Consider the following 20,668-nt stretch of genomic DNA (forward strand, 5'->3'; position numbering starts at 1 on the left):
TCAGGACCTGGTTACAACGACATTGGAAAAACGGAAAGCCCTAAAGCCGTTGGCGGAATGGCTCTGTGATAAGAAGAACATGTTACTCTCTTACCTGGTAACGTTCTTCCGATGGGATGGTCCGACGTATTCCATATCTATGACAGTAATCACCACAGCTGTGCTGCTTCGAAAAATCTTTGGGCGTCTGCGTCCTGCGTCGATGACGTCGATACGCTGTCCTCGAGGGCCTCCGTCAAGCCAACGTCACCGGATGTTATAAGTAGGATGCATGACGCCCGTAGCCTCAGTTGTAGTTTTTTCCCCCAGAACGTGTGGCACCAATCTACTGCCAGTATGACCACAGAAAGCCTTGCGGAAACGTAAGCTGCAATCGCATAAGAAATTCTGTAGCGGGGTAGGCAGGGAGCGAGCGATATGGAATACGTCGGACCATCCCATCGAAAGAATGTTACCAGGTAAGAGAGTAACTTATTCTTCGAGTGGATTGGGTCCTCCGACGTATTCCATATCTATGACAGACTCCCAAAGCAGTACCAACGTAAGGAGGTGGGAAAAGAATTTGGAATATAGACATTTAGAATGTCCAATCAAATCGCAGAGTAAAGGACCGCCTTGCCAAAGGCCAGACCCTGCCCATGGGAAGAATCTAGGGAGTAGTGACATATAAAAGTATGGACCAAAGCCCAAGTGGCTGCTTCACATGTTACGAAAAGGAACACCCCTCTGCAGAGCAGTAAAGGCAGCCATACCCCTAGTCGAATGGGCCCGTAAGCCTACCGGAGGGTCCTTACCCGCCAGGCAGTAACACTCAAACTGCCAAGATAATCCATCTAGACAAAGTCTGCTTAGTCACAACTTGTCCCAAACGCCTTCTAGCGTAACCAATAAAGAGCTGATCGTCCACTCTGACCCGGCACATGCGTGAAATGTAGAAACTTAAAGTTCTCCTAGGATCCAGCCTATGGAGCCTCTCCTCTTCCTTCCCAGGATGTGGAGGAGGATAAAATAACAGAAGAATAAATAACAGAAGAATAACCTTCTGGCTTAAATGAAATTCCGACACCACCTTCGGAAGAAAGGAAAGACGAACTCGAAGGACAACCCTTATGAAACACAGTGAAGGGTGGCTTAGCTGAAAGTGCATGTAACTCACTCACACTCTGCGAGTGGAAGTGACCGCAACTAAAAATACAGTTTTAAGGGTTAACGGTCTCAAAGGACAAGAATGTAAAGGCTCAAATGGAGTACCCATTAGAAACTTAAGAACAAGGTTCAAATCCCAACCGGGCACCTGGAAAGGTGAAGGAGGGAACACATTAGTGAGCCCTTTCAGAAACTGAGAAATTAAAGGAATTTAAAAATAAGAACACTCCTCAAACGAGCGCTAAAAATATGGACAGCGCCACCAGGTAACCTTTAACGGTACCCACTTGCAAGCCCCTGTGGGCTAAAGAAAGCAAACAAAGACAGAACCACAGGAATGTCACATGAAAAATGATCCACATTCTTGACCCTGCACCAGTTGCAGAACTTTCTCCAACAGCAACGCTACAGGGACTTTGTTGCCGGCCGTCTGGCCGAAAGAAACACCTCCATCACGTCTTCAGGGAGGTCCCAATCCTTATACCTCAACCTTTCAGAAGCCAAGCGTGAAGGTTGAGGGATCTGACCTCTGGATGGAGAACCTGACCCCCCCCCCCCCGTGAGAGCAGATCGTCTCGGTAGGGAAGGCGACGTGGAGGGCAGATGGACAAGTCGAGAAGGTTCGGGTACCACGTCCTCCGGGCCCATGCCAGAGCAATGAGGATCATCCGGGAACCGAACCTCCGTAAGCTCTGCAACACTTGCGGGATGACGGGGACTGGAGGAAACGCGTACAGCAGTGGGAAGGACCACTCCACTACGAATGCGTCTCCTAAGGCTCCTCTTGGAGGAAATTCTCGCGAGCAGAACCTTTCACACTTCCGGTTGACACTGGAGGCGAAGAGATCCACTTGAGGGGTCCTCTAAAGGGAGAAGATCTCCAGGAGAATCTCCTGAGCCAACTCCCACACGTGAGAGATCGCGCTCTGCCTGCTCAGTGTCCCTGCCGTCTCGTTTTCGTCTCTGGCCAGATGAACTGCTGAGATTGAAATTTCCTGCTGGATGGCCCAGAACCAGAGCTGCATCGCCTCCCTGCACAGAGGAAGTGACCCTGCCCCCCCTTTTTGTTGAGGTAGTGCATGGCCACTGTGTTTTCCATCAGAATCAGGACATTCTTTCCTCGCACAGTCGGCAGAAAAGCCTTCAAGGCAAGCCTGACAGCCCTGAGCTCCAACAGATTGATAGAGTCTGAACTCCAACGGAGACAAACGACCACTGACTGTCAGCTTGTTGGCATGAGCTCCCCATCCCGTGAGTGACGCGTCCATCACGATAGTCACCTCCTGCCAGGGTAGCCAAAACAGAGCCCCCCTCATCAGATAGCCTTCAACGACCCACCACAGAAGGTCCTGGGCGATCGAGGGCAGCACCTGAACGGGGTCCGACATCCTGCCGGAGGACTGACCACTGGAGCTTGAGAGCCCATTGCAAAGATCTCATCCGCAACCTGTCCTCTGGCACCAGAAGAATGCAGGATGCCATGAGGCCGAGCAACCTCAAGAACTCCAACGCTGGGAGACTGGGCATGCTGAAACTTGTGCACCATCTGCTGAATGTGGTGAGCCCTCACCTAGGGAGGAAATCACTGCCCCAGGGACGTGTCGAGCACTGCTCCGATGTACTGGAACCGCTGTGTTGGCGTCAAGTGAGACTTCTTTAAATTGAGGGAGAAGCCCAGCTTGTGAAAGGAGTGGCAGGAGATGGACAGATAATCCAGGACTTGCTCGGGAGAGCGCGCCCTGATCAACCAATCGTCTAGGTAGGGGTAGACTGGAATGCCCCCTTTCCAGAGATACGCTGCCACCACCACGAGCTTGGTGAAAACCTTTGTGGCGAAGGTTAATCCGAACGACAGGACCCGAAACAAAGTGCGAGTCGCCAACCGTGAACCTCTGGTACTTCTTGTGCTTGGGATGGATCGGCACATGAAAATAAGCGTCCTTGAGGTCGAGACACCAACCAGTCCTGAAGTTGAAGGGCCTGGAGGACTTGAGAAAGAGTAACCATCTTGAACTTGTCCTTCCTGAGGAGCTGGTTCAAACCGCGCAAGTCCATGATGGGTCTCAAGCCCCCGTCTTTCTTCTAAATAAAAAAATAAGGGGGAATACCATCCCTTGTTCCTCTCCACCACAGGCACCAGTTCTATGGAGCCTTTCTCCATCAGGTATTGAATTTCCTGCGCAAGGAGCGGATCCGGACTCTTCAAAGAGATTCCCTGGTGGATTGTTGTGAGGCCTCTGCCGGAAAGGAAGACAGTAGCTGTGGGCTATGATCTCCAACCCACACATCTGAAGTAATGGCACGCCATTCTACAAGATGCTGCGCCAGCCTTCCCCCCAACCAGAGAAGCATGGGCCTCATGACTGAGCTGAAGCGGCTGCAGCAGTGCCTGAGGGCAAAGAGGCAACTGCTTGTGCGGCCTTGGCACCTCGAGTACCTTGTTTTCCACCTCTGGCACTCCTACGGTTGCCCCTTTGACTTGCAGCTCCTCTCGATTTACTAAAGGACGAGTAATATCGAAAGGAACCTCCCCTCCATTGCTGTCCCCTAGGACGAAAAGTCAGAGGTTGACGAACTGCAGCGCCCAACGACTTTGCTGCAGCTTTGGAGGTCTGCAACCTCTTAAGACTCTCGTCAGCCTTGCTGCCAAAATGATGTTCACCATCAAAGGGCATGTTGAGGAGCCGGGCTTGCACATCGGGAGCAAAACCTGACTTCTGCAACCACGCAAACCTGCGTATTACGGTGCTCGACGCCATGGACCGGCTGACGCAATCAACCATGTCCAGACCCGACTGAACGGATTCACACATGGCATCCTTGCCATCCTGCACAACAGCAAGGAAACCATCCCGTTCCTCCCCTTTGGGAATATGATCAGCCGCTAAGGAAATACAGTTCCACAGAGTGCGTGAAACGAGACAAGGCACAAACGGATTTGGCAGCCTGAAGCGCCATACCTTGAGAAGAAAATACCTTGTTCGCCCAGCCGTCAAAACGTTTGTCGTCCCCATCAGGAGTGAGGGTAGGGTAGGGTACGACGCCTGCTTTGCTGGGGCCGTAGCCGCCTGCACAACCAAACTCTCCGGAGTAGGGTGCGTGGTCAAGTAGCAGGGGTTGCCACTGGTTGGGCGATATTTCTTCGGCAAGGACTTGCTCACTGCCGGGAGATTCTCCGGAGAAGTCAAAGCCGCAGCCACCCTTCTCTGCAAGGCCATATGGAATGGCAGCACCGGGTCAGTTGGAGGACCTTGGTCCAGGATATCAGTCAGGTCATCCTGCTGAAAATCCCCAGGGGGGGAGGGGGGCCAGACCACCCCAGGTAATCTGTGACCCTCGACATGAGGCGCCGGTATGAGGATTCGGCATGCGTGCCAGGCTCCGGCCTACCAAACACCACCTCCGGAGAGGTGTCTAGACCACTGGCGTCGTGCAGCGACTGACACAGGTCCTCAAGTTGACTATGACCAGAAATAATGTCATCAGGACCTCTGCAGGAACCTCACCTTCCTCAGACCCCTCATCCACCTCAGAAATATAATCCAGAGGCTGGAAGGAGGGTACAGAAAAAAGGCACAGACATGTTTAGCCTTGGCCAGCGCCTTCCTGGGGGGTGCAACGGGGCACCTCCGACAAAGCCACCTCGAAAGGCGTAGATTGAATCCGCGTCGAGCGCGACACCGACAGCTTCGATGGTGTCGACACTGGCCTTGAGGGCAGAGTCCTAAGCGTGTGTCTCGACAGCCTGGGCGCCGATGGCATCGACTTCCTCGGAGGCAGGGCCTCGAGAGAGTACGTCGACGACCTCGGCGTCGATGTTTTCCTCGAAGACTTCACAGATTCTCCCGGTTTCAAGGGCATCAAGGACCGGGACCTGGAACGGGCATGTCTAGAACGACCATCCTTGTCGGACCGGGACCTAGAAGGTGCCCCATGGTAGCGACGACTGCTCGAGCACGAAGGCGGACGAGCAACGTCTCTAGCACGGCCACGACCGGCGTCCTCAGACGGCGCGGACGGACCAGAGCCCTGCGATTGAAAAATCTCCAACATCTCCCTTCGGAAGGAATCCCATTCCTCAGGAATGGAATGCTTGTTTTGACAAGCAACCCGACGGGCAGAGTCCTCGGAAGAGGATGGGGAAGGCGACCTGTGATGGCGGCAGAGGAATGGGGAGGAGGCAGAGGAATGGCGGGACAGACTCCCAGACCGAAAACCCCCAGACTCACAACGACGATGCGGAGAGTCGCCCCTCGAATCGTCCGTCGAAAGACCAGTGGAACGTGACTTCTGGGGATTGGCCACCTTACCGACCGACAGCTTCTTCTTACGCTCCCGCAAGGCCTTAGATGTGAGTGACTGGCAGTCGACACAGTCGTCCGTATCATGGTCCTCCCCGAGGCACCAGAGGCAAGCGTCGTGCCTATCCGTCAGCGACATCTTGGGCCCGCACACCAGACACTTCTTAAACCCGGACCGTGGGGTGGAAGAAGCCGAGGATGACATACAAACTCAATGAAGAAACAGGTTCAAAGAACCGAAAGAACAGGATTCAGTAGAATCGAGGCGTGCCGAGATCTCCGAAGCGAACACGTTCGCGGAAAAAACAGAACGGAGGCTACGGGTGTCGTGCGTCCTACTTATAACATCCGGTGACGTGTGCTCGACTGAGGCCCTCGAGGACAGCGTATCGACGTCATCGACACAGGACGCAGAAAGATTTTCCCGAAGCAGCACAGCTGTGGTGATTACCGTCATAGATATGGAATACATCGGAGGACCCAATCCCCTCGAAGATAACATATCGGTGGAGCTTTCCTACAGCCCTGACCTTCACTTGGGAGGGTAGACCCTAGCAGATCAGATCCTCTAGAGAGGCAGAACATTTTATGAACCCAGTGGTGAGGAGTCCAGCGGAGCGGTGCCTAACTCCGAGGACACCAGCGGGAACCCTTTAACACATGGTCCCGAGTTGAGGGCTGCCGCAGAGTGCAGGGACGGGCCCCCAAGAACAAGAAGGCTAAGAATAGATGAAGGGAGCTACTGAACAAATTAAAGCCCGGTGGTGACCTAACACACTCTCCCGAACTTGGCAAGAGGCACCCCTGACGGGGTCAGGACAACTGGTACCATGGCTTCCCCGGGCTAATCAACAAAGAGCTCCCCTCCCACAAGGCCTATCCTGGTAAAACTGCAGATCCTCAACAGAATCCAGGCACTTGAAAGAAACCCAAACACCACCCAGTGGGGAAACCCACTTGCTACACTGGAAACACAAGAGGCGTGTTCGCCTCCGACCTAGTTGGTTGCGTTGGCCCGGCCATAGGCCTCGTTGGTCAAAGGCTGGACCGAAAGACCACGTTTTTGTTTGAGGGGGAGGGATGGAAACGGGGAGCCTGGAACCTACTTCATGGGGATTGGGAACCAAGGCAAGCTACAAGATACAGACAACATCAGGGGGGACAACCATAAAAGCAACCACACAACCTAAATGGCTACGCATGATAGGGAGCTCATCATGATGACCTGGAACGTGCAACGCCTAAACGCCCCAGGCAAAAGGAAATCAGTGGAGCGAAGGCTCTCACAATCAGCAGATATCGTCTGCCTCCAAGAAACGCACCTGCTAGCGACCGATGAAAAACTGATATCTTTTCTCTGCTACCCAAAACGTTTCTTGGCCTCCTCCGGCCAAATAAAAGAGGGGTGGCCATACTCCTCAGCTGCGACCTGCCACTGACCCAAATCACAATTAAAAGGGACCCGGAAGGTTGTTACCTACGCCTGAAAGGCCTCCTAGTCTACCTCCCCATCACCCTAGCAGCTACCTACTGCCCGAACAGCCCCCAGGACCGATTCCTCCACAATCTCCTACCGGTGGTGGCGGCAGCATTCTCCAAGGGGCACTTACTAATCTGTGGAGACTTTAACCTAAAGCCAGACCCTGACCTGGACAAAACTAACCCCCCCCCCAACCTGGAAATGCTGGAACGCCCAATCACAACGGAGGAAGTAGGAGAAACAATCTGCACTCTGAAAAACATGGCACTGGGGCCAGGCGGCTTCACAGCCCAATTTTACAAGAAATACGCCCACATTCAGTCGCCCAAGCTAGCAACCCTATCCAATTAATTCCTCGAGACGGGCTCCACAACCCTGTCGATGGAAGAATCAGTGACGGTCCTCATCCCAAAGCCAGGGAAAGACTGAGTCCAATGCTCCTCATATAGACCCTTCACCCTGCTAAATAACTACGCCAAGCTGTCCGTAAAAATCCTGGCAAGGAGATTAGCGCTGATCCTCCCAGGCATGATTCACCCGGATCAGACCGGCTTCACCCCGGGCCGCAGCACACAAGATAACACCAGACGAACCATCAACATAATTGAGTCAGCTAAAAGAATGGGATTGGAATTGGTAGTCATGTCACTCGATGGGCACAACGCCCATGACATGCTGGACTGGGGCTACATTAAGGAAATACTAAATCACTATGATTCGGCCCGAACTTTGCCCAATGGATTTTATCTAACTACCAACACCCCTCCACGCATCTCAGGGTGAACGGGGTCAAATCAGAGAGAATCAATATCACGAGAGGAACAAGACAGGGTTGCCCCCTGTCCCCTCCCTCATCTTTGCGCTCTCAATGGAACCATTTGCAAGCAGAACACGATTGAATTTGGCAATTCACGGCCTTATGGTCAAAGGAGAGTCCTACAAAGTTGCCCTATACTCAGACGACGTGCTACTAACTACCACCCAACCAGAAGAGCCCATGCAAGCAATCTGGCAGGAATTAGAAACTTTTAGAGAGGCAATAGGATTCCAGGTAAACTTCGCAAAATCAGCAGCAATGAGCATGAACGTGCAGAAGAAACACAGAGCTTCCCTGGAAGCCAAGCACCCTATCCCATGGGTAAAGCGGCACCTCACCTGCCTACGGGTCCAAATCCCCAAAAAAACCCAGAAATAATCTACTAAGCAAATTTCCACCCACTGTTCAGGGAGCTCCGAAAGGACCTGACCAGATGGCAAAAGCAAGAAATCTCATGGTTTGGAAGGATCACCGCCGTAAAAATGAACCTAGTCCCAAGACTGATTTACCACTGCCTAGCCCTCCCAGTAACGATCCAAAAGAAAGCCATACAAAAGCTGCAGATAAACATTCTAAAACACGGCTGGGAAGGCAAGCGATCGCGAATACCGAGGCGCATTATGCCCCGGGGCTTCGCAATGGGCGGCCTAGGGGTCCCAGACGTTCGCAGATACTGCCTTGCGGCTCCGCTCTCACGGGCCTTTGCATGTAAACTAAAACGACGCCCGACCCCTGCTGGCTGACACTGGAGGACAAATGCTGCCAGTCGCCAATAGAATCCCTACCACACGAGAAGCCCTGGCTAGCCCGCCAATGAAGAACCCCTGATGGCGACAAGAAACACGGTGGCATGCTGGAAGAAAGCAGCCCGCCAATGGAACGGCAGAACCACGACTGGCCTGCACACCCCCATTTGGGACAACCTGGATTTCTCCCCAGGGATCACCCCGAACAGCTTCGACAAATGGAAGGAGGGAGGGCTGAACGTCATTGCAGACTTCTTCGAAAATGGTTACCCATTGAACTTCAAAGCCTGTAAGGCCAAATTCCAGGTCCCAGAAACAGAAAGGTTCACATACGCACAGCTCAGGAACTGGCTATCAAGCGAAACAGTAAAGCAAAACGGAAGCAGAGATCTATCAGCCCTAGAGAGAACATTCACTGCCACTCCCCCTAAAGGAAATGTATCCACCCTGTACAAGCTGCTGTTGGGGAGAATTCTCTTCTAAGGCTAATTTCCCTTACCTATAGAGTCCCCCAGCAGCTTTGCTGGATTTGAAGTGTTTATTTTTGTCTCCTGCTAAGAGTGAGACTCTTTTTCCCACTCTTAGACATGTTGCCGATGTGTGTTTTAGGCTATCTTTGTGCTTGTGGTCTATAGGGTTTTTCTCACCCTCATAGGTATCATCCTTTTACATTTGTGTTACACAGCACCCTCAGTGCAATAACACATGGGTGTCATAGTGACCCCCAAACAGACTCCATACCCTGGGACTGACTACTGTCTCCCAAGGCATGTAAAGTCCCCATTGACATTACTAGTCAATAGTTATGAACAAAATCAGTACAACCCATATTACTATGGAAGTACTGGAAAGGGTTAATAGTTTTTCCCTGGTGTTCATTTTCGAGAGGGTACCGTCCAGTCCCTCTCTCCAAAGTTTCTGGCTGGTGGCAGTGATTACTACCGTAAATATTCGACCGAAAATATTTTCTTATGGGATTTTCCCATTGTTCGAGGCTACCACTTTTACTGACAGCCTCTAACATACAGCCGGTTTATTTTATTATTAACTTTACTCCAGTGTTTTTTTTTTGCCAGAAATTTAATATTTCTTTCTCGTGTCTTTCTCAGTAATCCTAAACCCAGGTTGGGGATCCTTTGTTCGTCCTTTAGGCGGGCTTCTGCACAGAAGCCCTCCTCTCGGCGCCACTGAGTCTGGGGTAGACAGGATGCGTAGGAGGGGGAATAGGCACCCTCGACATGGTTACCTAGGCAACCCAAGTCGCACTCTGCCCTGATAGGCTGGGGTGTTATCCCGCCAGGATAACCACCCCGCTGTGTGAGTGACAGCTAGGCTGTATGAATTGGGGTTTTTCTGCATAAAAGCAGGGCTCTGAGGACTGGAAGACAAGACGTCACCACTGGAATTAAGAAACCCAAAGAGGAGAGAAGCTGAAGACATATGCAATGACCGGTGAAGCCCTGCTGCTGATCCTCACCACTTTTCTCCAACGACTCGAGAAGATCTTCGCCTGCAAGAGTCTTCTTCCCTTGAACTGGTGGGGCCAACCAGTTCGCCAATCACCCTCCAGGACCTGCCTTGGTTGATTCGCCAGTGTCAAGCACTCAGAGACCGGATAGCCAGGCACCCATCCACCACAACCGCGATTTAAAGGAGTGTACCTTTTATTCCATTTTGGCATCACCGCGGCTGGCTTCATCCCTGGGCAGTGCATTAACTTGAACCTTACTCCACGACGAGAGCCTCTCTTCCTCTGTTGGATCTCCCGAACTGCAGGAACTACCGCCACCGCGGGAGCCTCTTCCACTTTTAAGGTACATTGTTCCACCAGGTCTCCGGTTTCGTTGGGTACTGCTAACGGTGTTTTAAATCATTTACTTAACTTCTGGGTTGGCCGCCCCTATCGTCTAACATTGCCTTTTTACATTCTGCAACCGCCTTTTCAAATCGTTAAACAAAGACTTGACTACAGCTACTAGAACATTTTGATCCTGGACACTTTACCTTGTACCATTGACGCTGGCACAGGCCTATTGACTCTGGCTAAATCTGTTACAACTGCCTTCTCTAGATTGCTTTTCATCAAGAAATGTGTTGGTGCACCTAAACTCTTACAACCACCTTTCCTTCCCTTTTTAAATATTGCTGAAGTGCCATTTTGCTCGGTTTTCACCTAAGTATTGCTGATGCTAAAGTACTGCCTTGCCATTTCTGCTTGGATTGCACGGTGCCGTTATGCTGAGTTTTCACTCTTGCTCAAACTTGTCTACAATTTAAATAGGGAGTTGTGTATACTTTAATCGACTGTTTTAACTTGCTTTTATGATAGTGATTTGTGTGTTGAACTTTTGATACAAAGCTTTGGTCAGTGTTTCCTTGTTCCACAGAATTGTAGTCCTTTTGTGTAAACCCTGAATACTGCTCATCTCCCTCGAGATAGGTCTGACTGCTCAGCCACAGCTACCAACTAAATCTGTGTGGTATGGACGGATACCAAAGGGGATTTATTGCATATACATGTAGCCCTAATCTTCTGTAGTGCTCCCAAAGGGAACTGCATAGTATTCTGCCTAACAGCTGCTCGAAAGAACGGACCCAAGCAAGAAAGAACCCTATATGATAAAATGGGAAAAGGCCACAAGCAGAGAGATTGACTCCACGGAATGGAGCCGTATCTGGTCCAGAGTGCACAAAAGCTCCAAATGCATAACCAACAAGGAAGGAGCCTTCAGGGTGTGCTACAGATGGTAGCAAACCCCAGAGATTCTCAACAAATGCAACCCCACCATCCCGGAGCACTGCTGGAGAGGATGACCAGATAAAGGTACGTTATTCCGATGCTATGGGCCTGCCTAAAGGCGGCAGCATTCTGGAGGAGCGTCCTCTATCAAATTAGACTAATCACAGGCCTTACAATCCTGTGGGACCCAGGAATCGTCCTGCTATGGGCAACAGGCGTAGGCCAATTCCCACTAACCGGACGCCCGGCCGACCTCTAAAATATATATTGGCAGGCTATGGAAAAATCCAGAGGGCCCGTCAATCCCAATGTGGTGGGCCAAATGCTAGGAGATAGTGGCAGCAGAGAAAATTACAGCCATCCGTTTTGACAACAGAATCAAATTCCACCACATCCGAGCCCCCTTTTTGGACTACAACGCAGCAATTCGCAGGGGTGGCAAGACAACCCCCAACCCTACGATGGATGGAGAAATTCGACTAACAGCACCAGACAGAAGCAAATGGCAAACGTAGGCCATGGAAAGCCCCCCCAATACGCAACAGCAAGAGGCAGACTCCCGAAACGGCTTATTGTGAAAACCGATGTTCCCCCAGTCTTACCCCCCACACCCCCTGCCACTTTTTCCTTTTTCTTCGCACTCTCAGCGAAACGGTTTGGTTCTGGTTTTGTTGTTTATTCATGTTACGGAAATGAAGCTTCAAAAGTAACGCCAATATCCAACGCCATGTTGGAAGCTGTACGTTTTAAAAACCCAATAAAAAGAAGTGTTGAAAGAAAAAAAAAAATGGCCCACACTTCCAGCAGCAGCTGAGGGATGTGTTGTTCCTGTCGGACCACCGGTGGTATTCGCGGACACTTCTGCTGAAACTCCAAAGTTTGTCTGTGGGCGAGAGAGCCCAGCACCTATCAGTAAGTGGAGATGGTCTCCCACACGCTGACTAAGTTCACCAGCTGGCCTTCCACCGGGGTGCAACGGTGGGGGCCCCCCCCGACATCTCGGCCGGTGCTGTCATGCTTGGAGGCCGCCGCGGGAGCCTTGATGATAACCACCTCCGTAGGCCTTGAAGTGACCCCCCTGTTGGCTTCCTTGGTCATGGAACGAGAGGGTTGACGGTAAGAGGAAAAGCCCCCGCCGGAACCCTTCGGGGAATGTTAGGGAGAATTCTCAAAAATATACCAATTCCCTTCACCTTAGAGACCCCCAGCAACTTTGATGGATTTTGAGGACTTGATTTTTTAACCTGGAGAGAGTTCAACCCTTTTTTCCCCATTCTCTCATGTATTTTGATATGTGTTTTACCTCTGTTTTCTTTGGTTATGGAGCCTAATCAACTCCATAGGCATCATCTTTTTCAATTGTGTCACACAGCACCCTCAGTGCAGTGACACAGGGAAGCCTTTCAGGCTTCCACAAGGCTTAACTACCTTCTCTGTGATAAACTACTGTTTCCCAGAGTAAGTAAATTGAAATTTACTTTAGTCTTTTTAAATTCCTAGTCCCAGCACACCCTATCTTACAATAGAGTGCTGGAGGGGTTATTTAGTATCCCCTATGTCTAGATACTCATGTAACAGTCAAATGTTACACTTTCCTCTCAGAACGGCTGGTGGCAGTGGTTTTACAACAAACTGCCATGATTTTTCCCGACTGCAAACTATTCGTAGCTCTGGTAATGTTAAATCGCGGGAGCCATGTTTTTCAAGATGCCGTCTGAGCCTCCTTTGTTAAAACAGGTCCTGGTCATCTTTTTTCACTATTTCTTTGTGGAAAGGTCCTTCTAGAGTTTTTCTCTGCACGCCAAACCAGGTTTGGTCTCTTTGTTTATTCGCCTTTGGAGGGCTTCAGAAGTGGGACCCGCCTCTGGCTCCAGAGTGTCTGGGGTAGGCAGGGAGGGAGGTGCCCGAAACTCCCTGTGCTTAGTCTCCTAGGAGACCCAAATGCACTCTGGCATGATTGGCGGGCTGACTGTCCGGCAAGGACAGCCACCCTGCTGGGTGAGTGGCAGCTAGGCTGGAATGAATGGGAGAGAAATGAAAAAAAGGCGAGTCTCTTGGCTTGGAAGGCAGAGTCAACCACTGGACGAAGGAACCGAATAAGAGCTTGAAGAGGAATCTGCTGCAACTCATGGACCGTTGGTTTGCCCGGTGAAGCCCTGCTGCAGGTCCGAATCGGCAAGTTTGCATTGACAGTGAAGCCCTGAAAAGGACAACTTCTCCCTGAGTTGATAGGACCAATCAACTCCCAAGTAAGCCACCTGGACACCTATCTCGGAGCTGGTTGCATTTCCTCAGAGTGCTGCAGGAAACCGTAGAGCCAGGGAGAGAGACACCAGATTGTGCCCGTTACTTGTAAACTGGCCGAAAACGTTTGGAAGATCCTCCGGAATCCCACGACGTTGGACTGACCGAGCGAGCCTGAAACCCTCAGTTGAGTTTGGGACCTCAGAATCAAGGACAGTTCAACTTGACAGCCAGGACCAGCGTTGTTACCAGTGCGGTAGCTGAAACAGCCACTGAAATTGAAGTTTGCCAGTTGTGAGCTTTTGACCAGTCCCAGTGCAGGAGTCCCCCAACGTCCTCCCTCTTGTCCCCACGACTGAGGCACAGGAACAGCGTGATCTGCAGAACTGCCAGGACCAGAAGTCATCAGCTGCTTCTTTTTCTTCATTGTAAGGTACTGTAAAACAAGACAGAGAACTTACCTCTTACGGTGAAAGTGCTTGAAACTTTTGCTTAATCAGCTTGTGACCCAACATATGATTCTCCTTTTGACAAACTATTTCAAAATACTTGTGCAGAGACTTTTCCGTTTAACTACCAGAACTGCTTCATACTATCCAAGACTTTCGCCCATTGACTTTTTCCTAGCCTATTGAATGGACTCCTCTGGTGAACTCAAAGTATCTGCACTAAGAATAATTATAACTTCATGTTCTAATAACCTTTGCCTTTTACTCCTCTTGAAAAGCATTCTGAAATAGTATTGAAGTATATTTGTGTGTTATTATATGATTGCCTCCTTCTAATGAATGTTTTGTAAATGACAAATTAATAAGTATTTATCAAAGAAACCTTAAGTGTAAGAGTTTATTTGAACACCTGTGATCGTAGACCTCTGTGTAACATTACTTCTCACATTCCCCTCTTGAGGTAAGCTGGCTGCAACATGCTACCAAAACTCTTTAGTTCAGACTTCTACCAAAGGTTGGTTTGCTTACACCTGTTGTCATAGTTGTGTGTAGTGTTCCCAGAGGGTACTGCATACAAACTTTGCCTACCAAGTGTTAGGCAGAAGCCTGTGCAGTTCCCTTAGGGACCACTGCAAAAAGTTTAAGACTACAGTAGTAAGCAGTAAACCCAATTATTAGCAGTCTGCACCACCCAGATTTACCTGGTAGCTGTGGCTGAGCAGTCAGACTTCTCTCAAGAAGAGTTAGGCAGTATATAGAGTATACACAATAGGGCTAAAAATACAGTAGCACAAGCAAACACTTACCAGAGCTTTGGTATAAAAGTATATAATTATTCATTTAAAAACACACTTGTAAAAATACACTGGAACTAATATGTCAAAGCAAGTTCAAACACAGTCACTATAAGTACATACACCTCCCTAGTTAATTATTCGACAAGTCTAGGTTAAGACACCACTTATTTAGCAAAACAGAGGTGAGCGCGTAACCGTAGATGGCGCTCCAATAATTTGTTTAAAAAGGGAGAGAAAAGGCAGAATAGGAAAAACACACAGTACCAACACTTAAGAAACCACAGCAAAGGCAGGGTCTACTGTAGAACAAAAAGTTCATAGGCCAGGCCCACTCTTGGAGAGAGCAAGGCGGAATGCGCCCAAAATTACACAGTGGAAATGCACTCAAAGTCTTTGCAGAAAAGTCAAAAGAGGTTGGATCAAGTCAGAAAGGTAATGTTAGCAGGTCCGAGGTCACCCCAGGATAGAGAGTCAAGGATTTACGGGAAACCTTGGACAGTCTGTTGCAAGGGAGACCAGGCGGGACACTACCTGAAATGGTGAGAAAGCTCCTGCGGGGGCAGTTGTTCCTGGCAGCGGGTGCAAGTCGGAGCTTCGTCCAGGGGAAGAGATGATCTCGACGTGGAGGAAAGCTGGAGGTCGTTGCACTGCCAGCGAAGAAACCAGCCGCAGAGTTTCGAGGTTAAAAGGTACAGCCCTTTCATTCGCGGTAGTGGTGAAGCGTGGCTATCCGGCCGCCGGGGTGCTTGGCATGGGCGATTCGACCACGAGACGATCCGGGAAGGCGAAAAAGGCAAACTGGTTGGTCCCACCAGCTCAAGGGGAAGAAGACTCTCCTGGAAGAAGATCTCCTGTCGTCAGGAAGTGGCGAGTTCGTACAGCAGGGCTCCACCTGTGGTGTCGTCGTAGATGGCTCAGCTTCTCCCCTTTTCGGATTCTTTAGGTCTGTGGTGACTTCTGAAGTTCCAGTCCCCAAAGCCCTGCTTTTATGCAGAAAAACCCCCATTCAACAGCCTGTCACTCAAACATGCTAAGTGGTGAGCCGGGCGGCTCACCACTGGGCCAATCACACAAGAGTGCAACTTGAGTTGCAAAGGCAACTCAGTCCAGGGTGCCTAATCCCCCCCCCCTACCACACATCCTGTTGACCCCAGACAGAGTGGCACCATTTGGAGGGCTTCTGTGGAGAAGCCCGCCAAAAAGTGGAACAAAGGGCTCGACTTGGGTTAGAGTTTCAGAGGCGAACACAAACGACATTTTAAAACCCAGTCCTGGCAAAAAGACCCAACCGGGGAATATTAAATAAATAACCCGGCAGTATCTTTAACATTGTACCAAAAAGTGGTGCGTTTAAAATGAATGGGAAAATCCCATAGGAAATATTCCGGTGGAATATTTTGCGTGGTATCCACTGCCACCAGCCAGAAACTCGACAAGGGGGGGGGGGGGGCTGGACAGTGCCCCCTTGGAAAACAGACCCTGGGGCAATCGAATTATCCCTACCAGTACTTCCACAATATGATGGTTTGTACTGGTTCTGTTCACAATTTTGGACTAGTAAAGCCAATGGTGACTTTACATGCCCTGGGACACAGTAGTCAGTCCCAGGGTATGGAGTCTATGTTTGGGGTCACTATGACACCCCTGTGTTACTGCACTGAGGGTGCTGTGTAACACACATACCAAAAACACATGAAGCCCTATGGAGTAAAAGACCCCATTGCCCATAAAACACATTACATAGTCAAAGGACATTCTCAAATCATGCCCAAGAGTGGGAAAAAAAGGAGTCTCACTCTTAGCAGGAGAAAAAAATAAACCCCAAAATTCCAGCAAAGCTGCTGGGGGACTCACTAGGTTTGGGAAATTAGCCTTAACAGAGAATTCTCCCCAACAACAACGACCTGATAGACTTCCCTCCTGAGGAACAAAAGGACGGCCGGTGTTGTTGCAGAGTGCCCAAGGCACAGCCGTCTCTTTGTCGGTCTTGATGGCCTGGGAGGATCCATCGAAGGCCTTCTCGCAAAAGTTGTCCCCGTTTAACGGCATGTCCAGGACCCTTGTCTGGACCTCTTGTCTAAAGTTGGTGCCCTTGAGCCAGCCACAACGGCAAACCCTGTTTTCCCATTTGGCGGAACCCTGTGTCCGCCATGTCCAGGGCCACCGTTATCTCCAACGCCTCAACCCACTTGTCCTCGGGGAGGAAATCCAGGCGTGGAGCCATCTTGTACCAAAGCTCCCCGTCGTATCTGGCCACGATCTCCTAGGCATAGGCCACCATGACCGTCGTCGCCGACTAGAGGACCTTTCTACCTATGGAATCCAATTTCTTCCTCTCGTTGTCCGGTGGTGCAGATGAAGACTACGAACTTGACAACTTCTTCCTGGCCGCCGAAGAACAAAGAGTCCTGCAATGGTTGAGACTGCCGACCCTTGGGCGCAGACTCTGGCACCTGGTACTTAAGTCGGTCTCTTAGCTAGGGCTGAGGCAGGGTTTCTTAGCAGTGCCAGGCCCTCATCCCAGACGTCGTCCAGGAGCAGTACCGACAGGATGGGCTTCCTCAGCGCCTCCCGACGCTGGTACAGGAAGCTCTCTCTCTTCCGGGGTGAGCTGGGAAAGCTCTTATGCCCGGGAAATCATGGAATGAAAGAATCCCACTTCGTTGGGTGGAGAAGCTCTCGGCGGCGGTGATGCAGGATCTCCCATCCCTGTGTCGTCTGTGTCCGTCCGGCAAGTGGGGTGGGGTTAGGGGATGTGGGGGGGAGCAGCGACAGTTTGAATGGTGGTGTGGGGTCATCTCTTCTTCTCAGGTGGTTGCCCCAGTGTCAACAGGGTCACCACTGGTGGCACGTTGGCATCCTTCTCTGAATCTCAGCCACCAGCATGTGGAGGGTCGAGAGGATATCCTGTGACAGGTCTCCAAGGGGCACCACCCGCCCCACCCCCGACATTCCCATTGTCATCCCCACCCTGAATGGTGTGGACAGAAGGTACCTCCATCTCGTACAAAGAAAAGTCTGTGCCCTGGAGTTCTTCCCTGCACCTCCCGCCCCCCCGTTTGCGTCCTCCTTGGGCTAAGTCCCGGCAGCCTCTACTCCGGAGTCTTCTCCGGCTTGAACGAAGCCTCCCACTTGGGTCACTCTGGCCGCCATTTGGGTATCCTGGACCGTGTCAGTCCCCTTCGCCTTCGAATGGGCGGCAGCAACCATCTCGATGGACGAGGACGTCTTGCCCTGGATCACCTGGGCCTTCACGGGCAGGTTTGACACCTTGTCCTGCTGGGTCTTCTCCTGCAGCGTCCCTGGGGTAGCCGATTTCCTCTTGGACGAAGATCTGGAGCGGTGGCTGGAGATCGAGAAACAGACTATGAACGCGCCCTGGCCGTTGCAGGACCCGCTTGCGCGGCGACATTGACGGAAGCTGACTTGGCCTCGTGTTGGGCCCCCATGGATGGAGCGCCCACAAAGGACTTAGAAACCCGCACTAGGTTGGCTGGATCCAAAAGAGGCATGCCCCTGTGAACCACCCGGGGTAGAGGCCATGGCCTTGAGCCACGTCGCCAACCGGACGCCTCGCTCCTTCATCGTGGGCTTTGAGAAGCCACGGCAGCTCTTGCATTCTTTTTCCTTATGCGTCGGGTGTAGACAATAGAGGCTCTTGGAATGCTCGTCATCTGTAAAAACATTCCGCAAATCGCAGCTGGTGCACAGCTGCGGTTTGCGGAATGTTTTTACGCTCTGTCCGTCAGAAGCTCTGTCCGTCTCCGACATGGTCAAGCGCGGTGTAGGCCTGACAAACTTCTGGAAGCTTCCAAGAAGAACACTCAACGATTTCTGCCCTTGAGGGGCCATGAAAGATGCTGAAAAATGCATCCCCGGTAATCGGAAAGATAAGCGATGGAGCACACTGGCCTACAAAAACCTACAAAAAAAAAAAAGAAATGCGCAAAAACGCAGAATGCTCGAAGAGCGAAACATGAGGACTCCCAACACTTGACTGGACCAACATTCAACATGACTGGTGCCCAAAGGCACCAGAGATTCTGTGAGGATCTGTAATCGACATTTTAAAATCACAGTCCAGAGTTGAAATTTGGCTTAAAGTCGAAAGAAAAAACTAACGTGCGTAAAAAGAATTTAAATCTGAGGCAAAGTCAAGAGTTCTGAAAAGAGTGCTTAGAATGCTTAAAAACTTAACAGAAGCAACGTGTTGAGCTTTTTTATATCGACGCAGACATCCTGTCCGGACACATGTGTGAAGAGTGTCAAGGGCGTTGATGCCAAAGCCCAACGCTGACCCATACTGTCTAAATATTTTTCCGATGTCTTCAAAAGCAGGAAATTATATCCAATATGAGGAATGAGCGGGAGGGCATAATCCATTTGAAGCGGAATATATGAGATGGATCACGGGGCGCTAAAGTGAATAGAAAGGCTAAATGATTCTGAAAGTTATTATGGGCAGGCAGTAGGACAGTAAGATTTACAGTAACAGCATAGATTACCTTTAGATTGGGTGTGAAAGGATCGGGAAGCCTCATATTGCGTGGAAATGCACTCAGTATCAGGTTCCTCAGCTGGATGCAGTTGGGAGGGATCACATCGCAGAAGCCATAATGATAATCGCACAGGAATTCAGGGAAGTCATGCAGTAAAACCAGAAGCACACGCAGCGTGCCCTACAGAGACAAAACATACATATAGCATAAATGTGTATGATGCCTTTAACCAATGTGATTACCTACAAAGACAATTATGAGCTTTCCCAATACCATGTGAAATTGAGGAACTTTCAATGTATGGACCATGGACTGGATACCCCTGACAAGTGCAAAATAGGCCAATTTTCCAGAACATCCTTGCATTGCAGCTTCGAGACTACAACTGTGGTTCTTTAGCCCAATATACAAGTTTATTTACATTACAAGAGCAAAGGATTGGCGAAGGGAAGGGAAAAAAAAGAATAAATTAACCTCCAACAATCTGTATATTTGATACTGTAAGCAAACTGTTTACATTTACATCTTTCCCACAGTTGATTTCAATGTGACCTATATCCTATTTGGGTCTTCAGCTGGCTGCACTTGTTCGAAGGGGTCTTGACTCCATAGTCCTTTTATCAAGGATTTATTTGGACTGAAGTCGCTACCAGACGTACCAATGGTAAGGATCTGCACCATACAAACTGGTAGTGGCTATCCAATCATGTGTACTCACTGGACAAATATTCTGCCTGTGCCCATAGACAGTCAGGGACTCTGATGTGGACTGGGACCAGACCGTCCCAGTTACCACTTCCTACACAGACCGCCATTTCATTGTGGAGATCTGAGACTGCCTCGGAAAGGGCTTTCCATATTGCAATTATGTGCCCAGAGAGGGCATAAAGAAGGCCAACGGACAACAGGGCAAAAGGATAGGCAAAAATCTTGTGACATGGCCTTTTTTTTAGAGTATATGGGATGCTTTATGGCATTATGCAGTACAATGCAAGCTTGCACGAGTAAAGTCCAAAAAAGGGTAGAAAAATATCAGCTGCCACCAGCCCATTATGGACTAATAGCATATGTAACCACAAAGCTATGACAGAAAAATGTAGGATACAAAGTAGGATAAGGAACAAGTTACTTACCCATAACCTCCTGTTCTCCAGCATGGGTCTCGCATGGATTCACGTGCTCATGAATATTCCCCATCAGGTTGGGAAGCCTCAGTAAAAGAAAAAAAAAAAGCCCTGAAAACTGCTGGTCTCCTTTATAACCAATCACTGCCCTTTGGGTCATACTGCCCCCATTAAATTCAATCACATTCTTCTCCCTAAGCTCCACCCCTGGTGGCCATCTTCAGATTTGGTAGAGCACGTAAAGTGGCAGTAAGAACAGAGGTGAAGGAGGGAGGGTTTGCATGTGAATCCATGCCAGACCCATGCTGGAGAACAGAAATTACAG

The 20,668-nt window shown here is 50.1% G+C and overlaps 1 protein-coding gene across 7 annotated transcripts in view; it reads right to left on the bottom strand.

Annotated features, from left to right (window-relative positions):
• CNOT1 (CCR4-NOT transcription complex subunit 1) overlaps positions 1–20,668 on the bottom strand; it is a 2,171,110-nt gene that overhangs the window by 136,453 nt on the left and 2,013,989 nt on the right. For all 7 annotated transcript variants that reach the window (XM_069654650.1, XM_069654658.1, XM_069654642.1 and 4 more), the window contains one exon: positions 19,226–19,399. In XM_069654650.1, coding sequence (XP_069510751.1) covers positions 19,226–19,399 — 174 coding nt within the window. The remainder of the gene's footprint in view (positions 1–19,225; positions 19,400–20,668) is intronic.

This window comes from Ambystoma mexicanum, chromosome 1p (genome assembly GCF_040938575.1).
Source record: "Ambystoma mexicanum isolate Mex_15411 chromosome 1p, UKY_AmexF1_1, whole genome shotgun sequence".
In the NCBI taxonomy this organism is placed as follows: domain Eukaryota; kingdom Metazoa; phylum Chordata; class Amphibia; order Caudata; family Ambystomatidae; genus Ambystoma; species Ambystoma mexicanum.